Genomic DNA, 18,577 nt, shown 5'->3' on the forward strand with positions numbered 1-18,577 from the left:
AAGAAATAAACTATATATCTTTTAAGAAATAAACTATATGTCTTTTAAGAAATAAACTATATGTATTTTAAGAAATAAACTATATGTCTTTTAAGAAATAAACTATATGTCTTTTAAGAAATAAACTATATGTCTTTTAAGAAATAAACTATGTCTTTTAAGAAATACACAATATTTGGGAGATCGCCACGAACCATTGTTCCCTCTCGGTCTGCTCTGCAGTTTCGCTTTTTTGTGCCTTTCTCTCGGCTTTTTTTTACTGCGTAGTTCGGTGTTTCCCTTTTAGGGCTATCACTTACTGCGTAGTTTGTGTTTCTCTCTCCTTATAGGGTAAGTTTTCTTTAGGCTTAGGCCACTCCTATTCTCTCTCCCTTGCATCGAGTTGCGGCCGGTTTGTCGCTATGGATTCTGCCAAGCCACTCGCATTGTCCGCCTCTTCCTCCTTCAACAGAGCCGATGTTTCGGATATCCGTTTTATGTCCAATGGTAAGGTCTCGATCACTCCGGTCAATTCCACGGCTGCCGGAAAACTCCTACAACTATCTCATTTGTGTGACATTCCCGTTAAACTGGTGGATGCTCCGAATCTTTTGCATCTTCAACGCCGTAAGATTGTCAACGTTGATGTAAGTTATTCAGACGCGGAAATGAAAGACGAAATTTCCCTCAAGGCTGACTCCTTGGTGGAATGTCGTCGTTCAGGCCAGAACAGCAGGGTAATTCTCCTCGGGTTTCATTCTTTTGTCCCGGAGCGTGTCCAGATTTATGGTGAGTTGTTCTATGTCTTGCCTTTTGAAGACCGCCCTCTATGTTGTCGTCGTTGTTTGCGTTATGGACATTCTAACAAGCACTGTCGCCAATCACCGGAAACGAAACGTTGCCCACGTTGTAGCGCGATTCACTCCGACCCGGATAGTTGTAAAAAAGCCTGCTGTTGTCTCCAGTGTAAAGGACCTCATCCGAGTTTCTCTCTTTCTTGTCCTGATTATAACAAAGAACTCGCCGTCAAGCATACCCAAGTTTCCAAGGGCATCACTTTCTCAGAGGCTCGTATTTCTGTAGCAGCATCAAACGCTGCCGCCGCACGCGCTTCGCCGTCGACCCCCTCCTTCCACGCGAGCCCTCGTGAGTTTCCTCCTATTCATGGAAGGTCGGTCCCCAAACCAACATTGTGACAACAACCTACTGATCACATTAGCAGTCCTCCTTCAGTCCCTCATCTTGGCGGTAGACAGCCAGTTTCTAGCTCCCAAATGCGTATGATACCTCTGTAGTGACGGATGCACTTGTTTCTTTCTTCGCAGATCTAGCCACCATTCTTAAAGATCCCCGCCGTAACCGTCAACCTGCTATTCATATTCTCCAATCAGCTAAGACGTGTTTTGCTAACCTTTCCTAGATCGATGGTGATGTCCTAGCGCCGCTACGGGACGTTCCAAATCTCTCCGAGTCTCTTTGGTCAGATGAGGTGAGCGGAATGGACGCTTCCAATAACGAAGACTTCCACTGATTATAGTATTATTCAGTGGAACGTTAGCGGGGTTCGTGTCCATCTGGGTTAATTGTCGGTCTTCAAGAAACTATTTTATCCGATGCTTCCTCGTTCACTGTCCGATTTGGTCGATACTCAGTGTATCGGTGTGATCGCGCTGGCCGTCAGGGGGCGGTGTCGCTCTGCTGGTTCTGTCATCCATTCCCCAGTTCCGTGTTATTTTGCCAGCCTTCAGCACTTTGGAGGTAGTGGCAGTCTCCTGCTTTATCAATAATAGTTGGACGGTGGTGGCAAGCGTTTATGATCCTCACGGTTCTGCCCCCAGAGCTGACTTTGAATTACTCAAACCATGTATGGGCACTTCCTGTTATATACTGGGCGATTTTAATGCTCACCATCCTTTGTGGGGAACTCCGCAGCGGATGGCCAGGGTGTCTTGATTACTGAGTGGTTTGAACACTTAGACAGTTTAGCTCTGCTTAACGATGGCACCCCAACCCGCAAGGGTAATATGGTCCACAATGACTCCGCTATTGATGTTACTTTCGTCAGTGCGGATCTGGCATCCACCAGCCATTGACCTACACTTGCGGACTATGGCTGCGACCACATGCCTCTCTGCATTCGTTGCTCGCTCATCGTGACCTCAATGGTAGACCCCCCTCAGTGGAATTATGCAAAAGGCGATTGGCCTCGGTACCGGGCGCTGCTTAACGGTGCTTTTGACGGTTGGACTCCGGCGGAGTTTATTGAAGATACGGTGGAGCTGTTTACTTCTCAGGTTCCCTCTGCTGCTGAAGCCCTCTCCTATCTCTGGCTTACAACTGAAAGGCCCCTGATGGGGCTCGGTGGTGGGTGGGGAATGAATTTCAAGTCTTTTTCCATGGCTAATAATAATAATAACCAGTCAGAGGTTTTACTGACAATCAAATCTCCCAACTCCGGAGAATCCATTATCATTAGTTCAAACAATGAACGGAGGGTGAAATGGTGGAAGACAGAACTGAAGAACGTATTGAAGATCGGTTGTTGAGCCTCTCCTCGGAGATGGAAGCTATACTGACAAATGGTAGTAACAAAATAAGCATTGGCGTAGGAGCCAAAATTCGTTCTATCTGTAGAAATTTAGAAACTATAGTAATTAACAGCAATCTTCAAATCGCTCAACTGACTGGCTCCAGTGAGCGGAAAGATAGAACTATCGAAATTTTGTCAAATCAGGAACGGCATTCACATATACCGACCTTCTCCGAGATAGTCTCAGCAGCCGACCCGACCCCTGCCGAATCTATGGAACAAACTTGACGGCAGCATCTTAAGTCAAAATCCAGAAAGCCTTCAGTTTCTGGTAAAAAGCCTTCAGTTTCTGGTAAAAAGCCTCAGTTTCTGGTAAAAAGCCTTCCGTTTCTGGTGAAAAGCCTTCCGTTTCTGGTAAAAAGCCCTCAGTTTCTGGTAAAAAGCAGGCTCCCAAAATTACCTCCTAGGCAGGAAAATGTGGTATTGTTGTATCCTAAGGACAAAAAGGAGTCCGATGATCAATTCAGACGCCGACTAGAAAAGGAGTTCAATCCCTCGAGCCACAAAATCAGTAATATAAGACCTGTAGAGGGCAGGGCATGGTCGTCCAGTTAGAGTCCATAGAGGAGGTCGAAAAACTTAAACGTACCATTGAAACCTCAGAGAGTTTAAAGGACAACTTAATTTTAAGAAGTCCCTCTCTGGGGAAACCTCGAATTATTATTTTTAATGTAGATCCCGAGACCTCCAAGGAGGATCTCGTTAGCAAGGTTATAGAGTGCAATCATCTTGAATGTGGGGAGGATGAAATCACCGTCAAATACACACCAAAAAAATGGTAGATAAGGAAGATGGGAAGAACTGGGTTCTCGAAGTCCCTAATGCCATTTTAAATACCCTCATAAAGGGAAAAAAGAAATTGCGGATAGGCTGGCAAATCCATGGTTGGAGGGAATATCTTTTCAAGCCGAGATGCTTCAAATGTATGAACATCGGACACGTGATGGCATCCTGCGATCAGAGAAATAAGCAGGTGTGTTCTCTTTGTGGTTCGGAGGAACATGTTTTCACCGACTGTTAAACTCTTTGTGGTTCGGAGGAACATGTTTTCACCGACTGTTAAACTCTTTGTGGTTCGGAGGAACATGTTTTCACCGACTGTTAAACTCTTTGTGGTTCGGAGGAACATGTTTTCACCGACTGTTAAACTCTTTGTGGTTCGGAGGAACATGTTTTCACCGACTGTTAAACTCTTTGTGGTTCGGAGGAACATGTTTTCACCGACTGTTAAACTCTTTGTGGTTCGGAGGAACATGTTTTCACCGACTGTTAAACTCTTTGTGGTTCGGAGGAACATGTTTTCACCGACTGTTAAACTCTTTGTGGTTCGGAGGAACATGTTTTCACCGACTGTTAAACTCTTTGTGGTTCGGAGGAACATGTTTTCACCGACTGTTAAACTCTTTGTGGTTCGGAGGAACATGTTTTCACCGACTGTTAAACTCTTTGTGGTTCGGAGGAACATGTTTTCACCGACTGTTAAACTCTTTGTGGTTCGGAGGAACATGTTTTCACCGACTGTTAAACTCTTTGTGGTTCGGAGGAACATGTTTTCACCGACTGTTTTAATGCCATAAGAGGCTGTGTTAATTGTGTAAGAAGCAATAGGGAGAAATAGACAGAATTCAACTCCTCTCTCCCGATAACCTCTGTGATCCAGGGCCGGATTTAAAAGTGTGGAGGCCCTGGGGCAACATAGGAGTGGAGGCCCCCTAATTATCTTTCAACCAAGTTCAAAAAAATTTAAGTGTTTAAATAATTTATTGCAGAACCAATCAAATTATAATTTTAACAAATTACAAATGGAACCTTGCGAACTTTTTTCGACGAAAAATCATTGATGATTTCAGTGAAATCCAGCTCTCGGAGTAAATAACTTTCAATGCTAAGTAGAGATAACTTTGTTTGGGAATGTAGCTCTGAAATTTTGATTTTCAAGAATTTGATAGTAGAACAACTCTCTAGATTGGTCTTTTTGATAGTCCTTTTTGTAAAACTCTATCAACGATACAAATTGAACCAACTCATTACCAAGACTAGGTTCTAAATCGTCTTTGTAAACTTTTACCAATTTTTCTGCTGCAGCATGCAAATTTGCCGCGTTCATCTCCTTTAAGTGATTAAGAAATCCGAATTCCCTCGTGTAAAATGGACATAAGCTCTGTCGACTTTACACAAGGGAACTGCAATATTTGCGATCAAGAACCGATTTCAAATCAAAGCCCGATGGACAGTGATGTCAAACTTGTCCAAATTAATCTTGGCAAAGGGAAGGTTGCCACATCTACTTTAAGGCAGACTTGCCAAGAGGGCGGTATCGACATCGCGATCATGTGGAGGACAAGAGCCATCGCAATATTTAATACTAATTTTAAGGTCATTAGTGACAATTGTAGGCGACAAGTTGGGGGTTTATTCATTCATAGTGTTCTCCATCTATATAGCTCCTCCCTAGAGGTCAGCGTTTGAATAAGAAATGATTCGATTGTTTATATTTATCCATAACCGAGAATTATTCAGAAATATTCGAAAAAATGATTAATTTTGCATGTTAAATCGTTGTTTAATCGTATAATTTATTCGTATAAATCAAATAATACTAATTTTAATGATTAATTTAAATTTTTGCGGTTAATTTATTTGTTCCGCCGACCTCTACTCCTCCCCCGTCGGAGGTCTTGGATAAACCCCTGAATATCATTTCTGAGCAAATTAGCAAATTTACAGGGCGTAAAATAATTATTGGTGGTGATTTCAATTCTCATCATACTCTCTGGGGCTCAAGGGACAATTGTCCTAGAGGTGTTGCCTGTGTGGATCCTACCTTTTCTAGCAACAATGGAAATAGTTGGATTGACTTAACGCTTACAACTATGAACATTTTTAATATGGTCACTAGGGATGCAACGGTTCCACTTTTTTGGACTATCTCGGTTCCGGTTCTTAAAATTTTAATTTATCGGTTCCGGTTCTCAAAATTTAGAACCGATCGGTTCCGGTTGCTAAACGGTTCCTATACGGTTCCAGTGTGTTTAGTATTAATTAAAGTTAAATACACAAGCAATTCAAATGAAGTTAAAGATAAATAAAATCCACCACATTTATTTATTTATTTAGAATATAAAATTTGTTTTTGATCAATTATATTTTAAAAATAGTAGCTTTCTCAGTGACGTAGCTAAGGGTCCGACCAGAATCACGATCTAGATGACTTAATGTAAAATAATTAAAAAAAATTATTGCTACTATTCTCTCGTAGGAAACTCATGTGAGCGCGTTATTTGTTTATTCAATAAAGTAGGGTGAAAATGAAATCTCCTGTTTGAAAATTCCCACGGTTTCATCGTTTCAAGATGGAAGGGGGGGGGGGAATGATGTACTTTTAAGTTTTGGGGAGACATTGCCTTCCCTTCCGCTCCTCATTTCAGGGGCGTAGGAACGTTTTAAAAGTTGGAGGGGGCAAAGAGAAACAAAACGGGGGTCTAGGAGCTTAGCCACCGATGTAGAGTGAGTAATCGGTCGCGAATGTCATTAAGGCATAAACAGTAACAACAGTTATCATACGAAGCGTATTTTAGTCTTTAGAGTCGTTTATGAACTTAGATACACAAATCCACAATAAAAAAATGAGAATGGTTTTAATTTTTAAAGGAGTGTAGCTTCACCGAATGCATGTGTTACTGTTTGACTACTATCTAAATTGGCGGGAAAAGACACAGTGGAGCTTCTATAAGCTAAATATGCTTTTAAATTGAGAATTTGAGCTTTTGAAGATTTCAACTGACCAAAAACTTGAAATTCTAGGGAGGGGCATTGCCCCCCTGGTTCCTACGCCCCTGCCTCATTTCATTGAAAAATATAAAGACGGGATTTCTATGACTCGTTTTGATTTCAGTTGAGTATATCGTTCTAAATGGAGTCCATATTATTTCATTCAATAACCATGGTCATTTGTGAAATGTAAGCAAATGCATAAGTTGAAATTTTAGATTTTCTAGACAAAAACTACCCAGGCCAGCGATTATATTATGCAAACGAATTAGCCTTACCTTAAAAACTTTAAATTCAGAAACACAACTTAGTTATTAATTTACAAGGTTTACCGATCTGCTATAAAACACGTGTCTCGATACTTTTCAAACTTCAGTATGTTACTTACATTAAGTACGTTGTTTGGATATTTATGCGATGGTTATTGTGGTTGTATTTATAAAGTTTTGGGCGCACACTAGTAGCAGTAGACGACAAATATTACTAAAACTATGGCGGATTTCCGGATGATGCCAGTTTTTAAAGCAAACATTTGGAGGACGAGCCCATTTTCTATTGAGAATACGGAAGGGTGTGTCAGTTGACAGTTACGTAGAAGCCCACATAGAGTTATCTGAGATAGGATAAAAATGAGCTTATATGAAAAACTAATAGTAAATTAGTAAGTAAGAACCGTAAGTTATAGAACCGTTTAAAAACCGTTTAAACCAATGAAAAACTCGGTTCCGGTTTCGGTTATATTTTTTTTACAAATATCGGTTCCGGTTCCGGATACGGTTATCAAATTTTTATATTATCGGTTCCGGTTCCTAGAATTTACTCGGTTCTTCTCGGTTCCGGTTCCGGTTATCCGTTGCATCCCTAATGGTCACTGGTTGGGAAGTATCTGACGATATTGAAAATAGTGACCATAATTAAATCTTTTTTAAACTTTCCATTTTGGACCCTGTCCATAGCAAAAGGCCCATAAGTTTAAAGGATCTGGACTTGGAGGGCTTTCGCGGCCGGATCGATATGTCTCTTGGGGCTCTAAGCGAGGTAACACTTGACTCTAAGGATCAGATCGATAGTGGCTTCCTCTATTGAGGACATAATCAATGACGCTAGTAAGTTTAGCTTGAAACGTAAAGCTATTACTAAGACATAGAACTCGGCTCCCTGGTGGAACGAGGGTCTTACAAGGAGACATCCCGAAGTGTAACCCACCGATTTTGTTCAAACTCGGGGGATTGGTAGACCTTCATGTAACTTGAAAAATCCCAAAGGGAATTTATTCAATGGGCAACCGTTTTGCCATGGCAACGAAAAATGTTTTTGACCACAACAAATGGAAATTTTTCCATTGAAAATAACATGGGATTCTGACCGATTCCTAGGACCCCACTATGAAAAATTTGAACAAATTTCAAAATTTCTAAAATGCCAAAAATAGAAAAAAATTTACAAAAAAAAACATACAAATTTATCAATTGTTGAACAATTTGAGGTCAAAATCCCATGTTATTTTCAATGGGGAAATTTAATATTTTGTGTTGTCAAAAACATTTTTCGTTGCCATGGCAAAACGGTTGCCCATTGAATAAACCGCTACAAACAAGACTTCTTGACTCATCAGTTCCTCTAAGCTGGAGTCTTGTCGGGACTTCTGCTCTTCTGTGTCGAAGGAGGATCCTTACTTTCTTCCTTACCCAGGTAGCAAAAACACGTGTATTTGTAGTGGAATTTTAGTATTTTTCGTGGATAATACGTGTTTGAAAATTACACACGTGTAGAACACGTGGAATTTAGGGTTAATAGCTCACGAAACACAGTTCGTGTAATTTAACACGTGATCTCCGCGTGTCTTAAAGGTTTTTAACTCCCGATGGTTTTTTGGTGTGAATTTACACGTGGCCTGAAGGTGGTTTTTAAATGTTCAGTTACACGAAAAATAAGAGTGATAGTGATCGAAGGAACCTTCGATGCTTTCAAAGTATGACTAGAAGTAACAAATAAGTGTAAATATGTAATGTGGGACCGTGGATATATTTTGGTTGTGATACCGGCGTTGCAGGTTGCTGTGAATAGCTCAAAAAAACTTAACACATTAGAAGGATTGTGTGTTTAGAGTGTCACGACTATTTTCATCCGTTAAATCTGGTAGTTTTCGATTTATAAGCCCTTAAATGTCGTGACATGATTAGAATATCACACACGACCTTATGGTTTTTGGTCTAACATTTCTCGGCTTCCCATTGGTCAAATTAGATCGGGTCAAAGCTGGTTAGACTTAAAATTAAACGTAGAACACATTTCTAATTGGAACCATTCTTCTAATCCTAACGGTTCTCGAGGGCAAATTTGAATGAACTTGAAGACCTGGTTCAAGGTCATTGAAATTTCCATTGTCATTTGTCCCCCTGCACCCTCTATGTAACCTGCAAATTTCAAATTATTACATAAAACACATTTTGAGTAATTAGCTCTGTATCGTTTGTTATTTAACACCCTGTATATTTATTTCTTATTTATTTTCATTAAGTTATTTGATCTCATTTCATTTCAAATATATTAATTTCTATTATTATTGTTGTTAGGCCTTGGCTATTTATGTGTCCCATTATTTTAGGCTGTTAAAAAGAATTGACACTTCAATATTCAAATATAATAATATTTAAAAAATAATTAGTTATACTTACTTGCGTCATAAATTCACATGAAACAACCATTTCACATTTTATTTAAATTTTTTAGTATCAAAAATAAGAAAATAATCGGTGCCATATTCCGGATGTAACAAAAATTTGTTCCGAACTTCATTTGTAATTTCTTCTATTCGCGCGTGCATTAAAAACTGGTAACGAAATTTTGACATTGCGGTTCAAGCATAGCCGCTCTACGACGCATGCTTTATATAACATCGTCGAGAATGTTAAGCATAATAAAGAGTGTAATCTGCACACTAGTCTAATCTCCCTTGACATAGACAATGTCTGGGTTCCGGGGGTCGTGTCAAGACTCCAGCAGGTTGCTTGTCCAAGAAACTTGTTTTATTTATACAAAAGTTTTCGAAGTAACAGAATTGCTTCAATTGATGTAGGCGGTAGTGTTCTTAGTAAGTCACTTACCAAAGGGTGTCCACAGGGTTCCTGTAGCGGACCTCTACTATTTAATTTAGTGATGGATGCCGCTCTCAGTCTCTTAAGAGGATTAAACCGTTTTAAGAGGATTAAACCGTCTTAAGAGGATTAAACCGTCTTAAGAGGATTAAACCGTCTTAAGAGGATTAAACCGTCTTAAGAGGATTAAACCGTCTTAAGAGGATTAAACCGTCTTAAGAGGATTAAACCGTCTTAAGAGGATTAAACCGTCTTAAGAGGATTACCCCGTCTTAAGAGGATTAAACCGTCTTAAGAGGATTACCCCGTCTTAAGAGGATTAAACCGTCTTAAGAGGATTACCCCGTCTTAAGAGGATTAAACCGTCTTAAGAGGATTAAACCGTCTTAAGAGGATTAAACCGTCTTAAGAGGATTAAACCGTCTTAAGAGGATTAAACCGTCTTAAGAGGATTAAACCGTCTTAAGAGGATTAAACCGTCTTAAGAGGATTACCCCGTCTTAAGAGGATTAAACCGTCTTAAGAGGATTACCCCGTCTTAAGAGGATTAAACCGTCTTAAGAGGATTACCCCGTCTTAAGAGGATTAAACCGTCTTAAGAGGATTAAACCGTCTTAAGAGGATTAAACCGTCTTAAGAGGATTAAACCGTCTTAAGAGGATTAAACCGTCTTAAGAAGATTAAACCGTCTTAAGATGATTAAACCGTCTTAAGAGGATTAAACCGTCTTAAAAGGATTAAACCGTCTTAAGAGGATTAAACCGTCTTAAGAGGATTAAACCGTCTTAAAAGGATTAAACCGTCTTAAAAGGATTAAACCGTCTTAAGAGGATTAAACCGTCTTAAAAGGATTAAACCGTCTCAAGAAGTTTAAACCGTCTTTAGAGTATAAAAACCATTTTAAGAGGATTAAACCGTCTTCAGATAATTAAACTGTCTTCAGATAATTAAACCGTCTTCAGATAATTAAACCGTCTTCAGATAATTAAACCGTCTTAAGATAATTAAACCGTCTTAAGATAATTAAACCGTCTTAAGAGGATTAAATCGTCTTAAGAGGATTAAACCGTCTTTAGAGTATAAAAACCGTCTTTAGAGGATTAAACCGTCTTAAGAGGATTAAACTGTCTTAAGATAATTAAACTGTCTCAAGATAACTACACCGTCTTAAGATAATTAAACCATCTTAAGATAATTAAACCATCTTAAGATAATTAAACCATCTTAAGATAATTAATCTGTCTTAAGGGAATTAAACTCTCTTAAGAGTTTAACTATCTTAAGATAATTTTAAGTCTCTTAAGAGAATGAAACTAGTTAAAAATAAATAAAATATTTTAAAAGAAGTAACCGATCTTAAAAGAAATAAACTTGTTTCCAGATAAATAAAATATTTATTTCGTTTGCCATTATTTCTCAAAATAGAAACACACTTGTACGGCAATTTTTTATGAAATTGAAAAAAGTAACTTTTTGCTTTATGTTTAATTCCATTTGGTGCGAAGTGCCGATGCCACTCAACAAACTACATGCAATCTAATTTTTAAGTAATAAAAATGAAATAAATGTTTCAAAGGAAATTTATTGATGTTTTTAAAGTATGCGTTGTCACCCCATTTCAGATTCTAATTTATCGTGGACCCCTCGTTGGGAAAAAAGTTTGGTATTTAAAGGGGGTATAACCTTTTCATGAATTTGGGCAATACCTAATTCCCTCCCCTTATTTTTCTAACCACGTAGTGTGAAAATAGTGATTTTTTAGGAATTATCACACTTAAAGTATCCCCGCTTTAATTTATCATATCTACTATAGAACGCCTTTCGTGTACCTAAGACCACGTACCTCATTATTAAGAAATTATATTTGAATAAATATCCAAACCATAATGAAAATAATTAATTGATAGCTCTGATATTGTTGTTTATATATTAATTAAGGGTGCATTTAAAAAAAAAACCACAAAATATGAAACAACAAAGGTTTCAAGTGAGAAAACCTCTTAAGGGCGGGCACGCTTCCTTCAATAGAAGAATTGGGTGTTTCTACTATCGTCCTAGACTAGAGCCATGAGTGAGAAAAGAGAGAAGCTATGGCGCACCCTCCCAAACAAGGAGGGTTCTACTCCCTTTAAAGCAAGTGTCGGCTGGTCGCGTAGTAACTCTTTTTTTAAAAGATGTCGCTAGCCTCGAAATAAAAAAAGGCGGTACTTATAGGTACCCCTCACGTTGATTCGATCGTTTGTAAATTGGTCAATAACATAAATTACAGCAATTATAAAGAATATTTTTACACGGGATATAAAATTTAGGTTAAAGTCCAGTGACTAGAGTATAAGTTGTCTAATTATAATACTCTCAACGGCTCTCGGACGACGTTGTCATTTGGCTACGTAAATTTTAGTTTCCATTGCCATAAATAGATGGCGTGTTTCGAAGAATTGGATACATTTCGGTAATAAATGACGATACTTTGCTTCTGATTTAACCCTAAAACAAGAAAGGGAAACGGAATGTGAAACATCAATTTTTTATTGATAAATTCGGTAAAAAACACTGAAAAACATTGAGTTCTTTAAATTGGGTTCTAAACACTACGCTCTTTAAATTCCGAAGGAAATCACTTTTTAGTCTCGCGAAGATGACGCAATGCTTCTGTTTCTTAGATGTGTCCATTGCGAGTTATTTCAGACGTTTACTGTCATGAACATTTTAGAGAGATTAACATGTTATGAATTTTTTCTTTAAATAATAAATTACTTCAGCATAAAACGTTCTTGTTTTTGTGACCTTTCCTGAATTTCTTTAAAGAGTTCAACGTAAGTTTGATTAACTTTTTAATGTTTATAGAAGAACCAATTTTAGCAGAGGCGTCTTTACCATTGGCGGATTTTGAAATTTAATAGACTAATAACAAGCAAGCGTTTCTACCATCTTTAAGAACTATAAATCAGATAAAATTAGTTTATTTAAAATTATAGCTACAATAACTTACTTAAGTTAGAAGGTTTACATGAGTCAACCAATCAGCATTGAAATTGGATAGCTTGGGTTCGATTGGTTGTTAAGTGTAATGTACGCTTCCGATTGGGTAACGAAACTTAAGGCAATATTTGACTAAATAACTACGTTTTATTTTATTATTCAAAGAATGGGTATTATAGACATTTTAAAGCCCGCGTCTATAGTCGACTCGTTACTTAAACCACGCCTTAAAAGCTGATTGGTTACTTAAACCACGCCCCAAAAGCTGATTGAATACTTATACTAAGCCTCAATAACCGATTGGACAATTAAAAATTCCATCTACATCTAATTGGGTAAGAGAAAAATATTGGTTAATTCTACCACGCCTCAATAGCTGATTGGTTAATTACGAATTACATTTGCAGCCGATTGGTTAATCATGAATTACTTTTGCAGCCGATTGGTTAAGATAAAACACGCCTCTAGTTTCGATTGGTTAATTAAACCACGCTTCAATAGCCGAGTGGATAATTAAGAATTCCATCCACAGCTGATTGGTTATTAACAAACCCGCCTCTGAAGCCGAATGATATTTAAAAAATAATTTGTTTATAAACTTTCAAAGAACCATGAGATTTTTAACACGTTTTAAGTTTAGCATATTTGAGTTTTTCCCCTGAAAAATTTGCTTTAGCTACTATAGTTCGTTATACACGGTAATTTTTTAACTTTAATTACAGTTATTATCGGAATAGGGCTGAGGTCTTAAGTTAATATTGAATTCCAAGTAGACCTCGGAGATTACATTCATTTGACCAACAGTCCGATTGGCTATGATCGGAAATAGCCTGATCCGATTGGCTGATTAAGTGCTGCTATTAAGGAATGGGGAAAAAATTGTCATAAATACATCTACATTCCGCTACTTTTAGAGGTTTAAGCACTTAACCAACCAAAAAAATAAATATATAAATTTAAGTAAATTCACTTTGTCATGAGAACGCGACGTTATTGATTTATTAAAATCGGCAGTAGTAGCTTTTTTTTATTTAAATCGTCGCCAAATATTAAGTCAATTTCTTTCTTCTGATAAATTTAATTGTAGCGTAAAATGTTGGCCGTAAACATCCCATAGCTAGGGGGGAAATTCATCGTAAAAACCTATCATAGTATGAAAAATAGTACATTTCCTAGTACCGGATGTTAAAAAAAACATACACAACCAAAATGTCCCGAAAAGAACGTAAAAACTACCGAAAAACAAAGAATTTCTAACTTGAATTACAATTGATCCCGTTTTATTCTTTGTATTAATTTTATAAACAGGCAGGAATTTGCATCTTTCTTTGAAAGTGATCATTTCCAACTAGAAAAAACAGCACAGAACCCCCAAACTGTCCCATAGTCGTTTAAACCAGTTGGTGGGCCAGCGAATCCGGCGCGTTTTGGCCATAGGTCAAGCGTCGTCGTGATGTACGTTGTGCAGAGGGTAAGTTTCTTTCGATGACGGGTTGGGCGCCGATACCTCTTCCTCGTTGGCCGGGGCGCTGGCAGCCGCTTCGGGGGGACCGTGGGGGCCGTGGTAGGGCACCATCTGAATGGGGCCGCCTACGAGGGCCGCGGGGTTGTTGGCGGGCGGTACAGCGTCCAACGGGTGCTCGTCGGCGGCGGCCGCGGCCAAGTTGGTGATGGATTTACTCTTGACGCACTGAAAGTCCACGTGTCTGCTCTTGGCTTCTTCCTTCTCCCAGGACATTCGAATGAATGGCCGTTGGACGTAATTGTAAATCACTTCGGCACGACCGCCGGGTCGACGTTTTACTTTTTCCTTGTAAGTTGGATAGCCTAGAGCGCGTTAAAAACAATAATAATAATTATAATAGTAATGATAATTATAATAATAATCAGCTAGGTAATACCCAAGGTACCACCCTAGGTCCAGGTCATCGAACGACTTTTAATACCTTTAAACAGGTGGCTGAGTTACAATGCGTTATTGAGATATTGTCGAATAAAATTCCGTAATGGGCAGGTTGTTAGAGGATAATTAATGGAATGGAAAAACTAAAGTTAATTGGAATCTAAAAAAATTGGGAGATCTTGACCTTAAAAAATGGTCATCTTGACCTTCAAAAATGGTCATCCTGACCTTCAAAAATGGTCATCCTGACCTTCAAAAATGGTCATCCTGACCTTCAAAAATGGTCATCCTGACCTTCAAAAATGGTCATCCTGACCTTCAAAAATGGTCATCCTGACCTTCAAAAATGGTCATCCTGACCTTCAAAAATGGTCATCCTGACCTTCAAAAATGGTCATCCTGACCTTCAAAAATGGTCATCCTAACCTTCAAAAATGGTCATCCTAACCTTCAAAAATGGTCATCCTAACCTTCAAAAATGGTCATCCTGACCTTCAAAAATGGTCATCCTGACCTTCAAAAATGGTCATCCTAACCTTCAAAAATGGTCATCCTAACCTTCAAAAATGGTCATCCTAACCTTCAAAAATGGTCATCCTAACCTTCAAAAATGGTCATCCTAACCTTCAAAAATGGTCATCCTAACCTTCAAAAATGGTCATCCTAACCTTCAAAAATGGTCATCCCCAATTCATACCAAAATCTTATAATAAAAAATAACTACTATAAAGAGGGCCATCTTGACCTTGAGAATAATGATCATCGAATATCAAAATTAGCAATCTTTTCAATTTGAAATTTTAACAGCCTCGTTTTACAGGTTTAAAAAGTGGTTTTAAAGGGCCACAGAATCGTTTTGAGTTCCGGGAATAAGGCTTGAAATCTGCGAAATTATCATTCGTTGGATCTGCTATCACGTGGTACGGAATTTTTTAAATGATTCTGTGGTCCTTTGAACTTCGTTTACGTCTTTACGAAAAGCTAAAGTAAATAAATTTAAAATCCCAATTAATAAAATATTAATCTTATTTGAACGTAGGCTCAGCCTTTGAGACAATTAACAACGCTCCTAGCGGTAAAAACATTAAAATTCGTTAATACACCTAGTTTAGACTCCCCTTAAATTTAAAAAGCCAAGACAACTTTTAAAAAAGGAAATGTTGTAGGCGACTGTCAACAGTTAATATAATAATTTATAACTAATACATATTAATCATTAGGAATATGAATAAGAGATGAAATGGGAGGTACCTTCAATTCCCAATCGAATTTTCTTCAGACCTCTTTCTTTAAGTACCTGTTTAGCTACGTCTCTATTTTCTATGTACTTAAAAAACCTGTACATGGCCGTACTGGATATAACTAAAAAGGAAAAACATGTTTTTAGCCATTTTAAAACATTTCTAGCGTTCTAGAAGTTTGGACCACAAAAGAGGCATTTACTTAAGTTTGAACGACTTTAGATAAACACAATGTTATCAATCATTTTCAAGTGGTTAATAAAAATGAACTATTATGAATCAGAAAATAGAATTTAACTAATTATAACAAGAACGTGAACCGTGATTCCCTGCAGGAAAACCACACCCCTTTCTGAAACCATGAAAACAGTCCCTATAGTTGATGCTTCATATTCTTTGTCAAACTGAATACGTTCTTGTTTAATATATTATAAAGTAAAAAATTGCAAAAATTAAAGTCAAAATTCGAAACGAAACCTATAAGAATAGAAATCGACTGAAGCAACTCCAATTTGGTTAACATTTTTAATTTAGACCAAAATGGCGTCTGCAATTATTAAATAATCAACTACGAAGTAAAAACGCGAAAATAACGTGACTCTCGAATTTGTCGTTCAAACTTCTAGAACACTTTGCTTAACTTCTTACTAGGTGGATATAACCTTAAACTAAAAATTGAACTTTGTACAGAAACGTATCGTTGTTATTCAATTTCTTTTAAAAGCGTTAAAACTCTTATTAGCATTCCTGTACTACTCAAGGTTGCCACTAAAATTCCAATTTAAAATTCCCTGATTTTTCCCACATTTTTACTTCAGCTTTTATTTTAGTATAGGTGACTTTTCTCAAACTCTTAAATTCCCCGCCTTTCCCCAAACTCTTAAATTCCCCGCCTTTCCCCAAACTCTTAAATTCCCCGCCTTTCCCCAAACTCTTAAATTCCCCGCCTTTCCCCAAACTCTTAAATTCCCCGCCTTTCCCCAAACTCTTAAATTCCCCGCCTTTCCCCAAACTCTTAAATTCCCCGCCTTTCCCCAAACTCTTAAATTCCCCGCCTTTCCCCAAACTCTTAAATTCCCCGCCTTTCCCCAAACTCTTAAATTCCCCGCCTTTCCCCAAACTCTTAAATTCCCCGCCTTTCCCCAAACTCTTAAATTCCCCGCCTTTCCCCAAACTCTTAAATTCCCCGCCTTTCCCCAAACTCTTAAATTCCCCGCCTTTCCCCAAACTCTTAAATTCCCCGCCTTTCCCCAAACTCTTAAATTCCCCGCCTTTCCCCAAACTCTTAAATTCCCCGCCTTTCCCCAAACTCTTAAATTCCCCGCCTTTCCCCAAACTCTTAAATTCCCCGCCTTTCCCCAAACTCTTAAATTCCCCGCCTTTCCCCAAACTCTTAAATTCCCCGCCTTTCCCCAAACTCTTAAATTCCCCGCCTTTCCCCAAACTCTTAAATTCCCCGCCTTTCCCCAAACTCTTAAATTCCCCGCCTTTCCCCAAACTCTTAAATTCCCCGCCTTTCCCCAAACTCTTAAATTCCCCGCCTTTCCCCAAACTCTTAAATTCCCCGCCTTTCCCCAAACTCTTAAATAACCCGCCTTTCCCCAAACTCTTAAATAACCCGCCTTTCCCCAAACTCTTAAATAACCCGCCTTTCCCCAAACTCTTAAATAACCCGCCTTTCCCCAAACTCTTAAATAACCCGCCTTTCCCCAAACTCTTAAATAACCCGCCTTTCCCCAAACTCTTAAATAACCCGCCTTTACCCAAACTCTTAAATAACCCGCCTTTACCCAAACTCTTAAATAACCCGCCTTTCCCCAAACTCTTAAATAACCCGCCTTTCCCCAAACTCTTAAATAACCCGCCTTTCCCCAAACTCTTAAATTCCCCGCCTTTCCCCAAACTCTTAAATTCCCCGCCTTTCCCCAAACTCTTAAATTCCCCGCCTTTCCCCAAACTCTTAAATTCCCCGCCTTTCCCCAAACTCTTAAATTCCCCGCCTTTCCCCAAACTCTTAAATTCCCCGCCTTTCCCCAAACTCTTAAATTCCCCGCCTTTCCCCAAACTCTTAAATTCCCCGCCTTTCCCCAAACTCTTAAATTCCCCGCCTTTCCCCAAACTCTTAAATTCCCCGCCTTTCCCCAAACTCTTAAATTCCCCGCCTTTCCCCAAACTCTTAAATTCCCCGCCTTTCCCCAAACTCTTAAATTCCCCGCCTTTCCCCAAACTCTTAAATTCCCCGCCTTTCCCCAAACTCTTAAATTCCCCGCCTTTCCCCAAACTCTTAAATTCCCCGCCTTTCCCCAAACTCTTAAATAACCCGCCTTTCCCCAAACTCTTAAATAACCCGCCTTTCCCCAAACTCTTAAATAACCCGCCTTTCCCCAAACTCTTAAATAACCCGCCTTTCCCCAAACTCTTAAATAACCCGCCTTTCCCCAAACTCTTAAATAACCCGCCTTTCCCCAAACTCTTAAATAACCCGCCTTTCCCCAAACTCTTAAATTCCCCGCCTTTCCCCAAACTCTTAAATTCCCCGCCTTTCCCCAAACTCTTAAATTCCCCGCCTTTCCCCAAACTCTTAAATTCCCCGCCTTTCCCCAAACTCTTAAATTCCCCGCCTTTCCCCAAACTCTTAAATTCCCCGCCTTTCCCCAAACTCTTAAATTCCCCGCCTTTCCCCAAACTCTTAAATTCCCCGCCTTTCCCCAAACTCTTAAATTCCCCGCCTTTCCCCAAACTCTTAAATTCCCCGCCTTTCCCCAAACTCTTAAATTCCCCGCCTTTCCCCAAACTCTTAAATTCCCCGCCTTTCCCCAAACTCTTAAATAACCCGCCTTTCCCCAAACTCTTAAATAACCCGCCTTTCCCCAAACTCTTAAATAACCCGCCTTTCCCCAAACTCTTAAATAACCCGCCTTTCCCCAAACTCTTAAATAACCCGCCTTTCCCCAAACTCTTAAATAACCCGCCTTTCCCCAAACTCTTAAATAACCCGCCTTTCCCCAAACTC

At 38.9% G+C, this 18,577-nt stretch overlaps 1 protein-coding gene across 5 annotated transcripts in view; it reads right to left on the reverse strand.

The window, feature by feature from the left end:
- Positions 1 to 11,951: 11,951 nt before the first annotated feature.
- Positions 11,952 to 18,577, reverse strand: part of mri (BTB/POZ domain-containing protein mrityu) — a 320,586-nt gene continuing 313,960 nt past the window's right edge. For all 5 annotated transcript variants that reach the window (XM_090165924.1, XM_090165925.1, XM_090165927.1 and 2 more), the window contains 2 exons: positions 15,575 to 15,685; positions 11,952 to 14,247 (listed from right to left, as the gene is read on the reverse strand). In XM_090165924.1, coding sequence (XP_090022050.1) covers positions 13,859 to 14,247; positions 15,575 to 15,685 — 500 coding nt within the window. In that variant the 3' untranslated portion in view covers positions 11,952 to 13,858. The remainder of the gene's footprint in view (positions 14,248 to 15,574; positions 15,686 to 18,577) is intronic.

The sequence above is a fragment of the Leiobunum rupestre genome, chromosome 2 (assembly GCF_980474605.1).
Source record: "Leiobunum rupestre chromosome 2, qqLeiRupe1.1.hap1, whole genome shotgun sequence".
Lineage (NCBI taxonomy): Eukaryota > Metazoa > Arthropoda > Arachnida > Opiliones > Sclerosomatidae > Leiobunum > Leiobunum rupestre.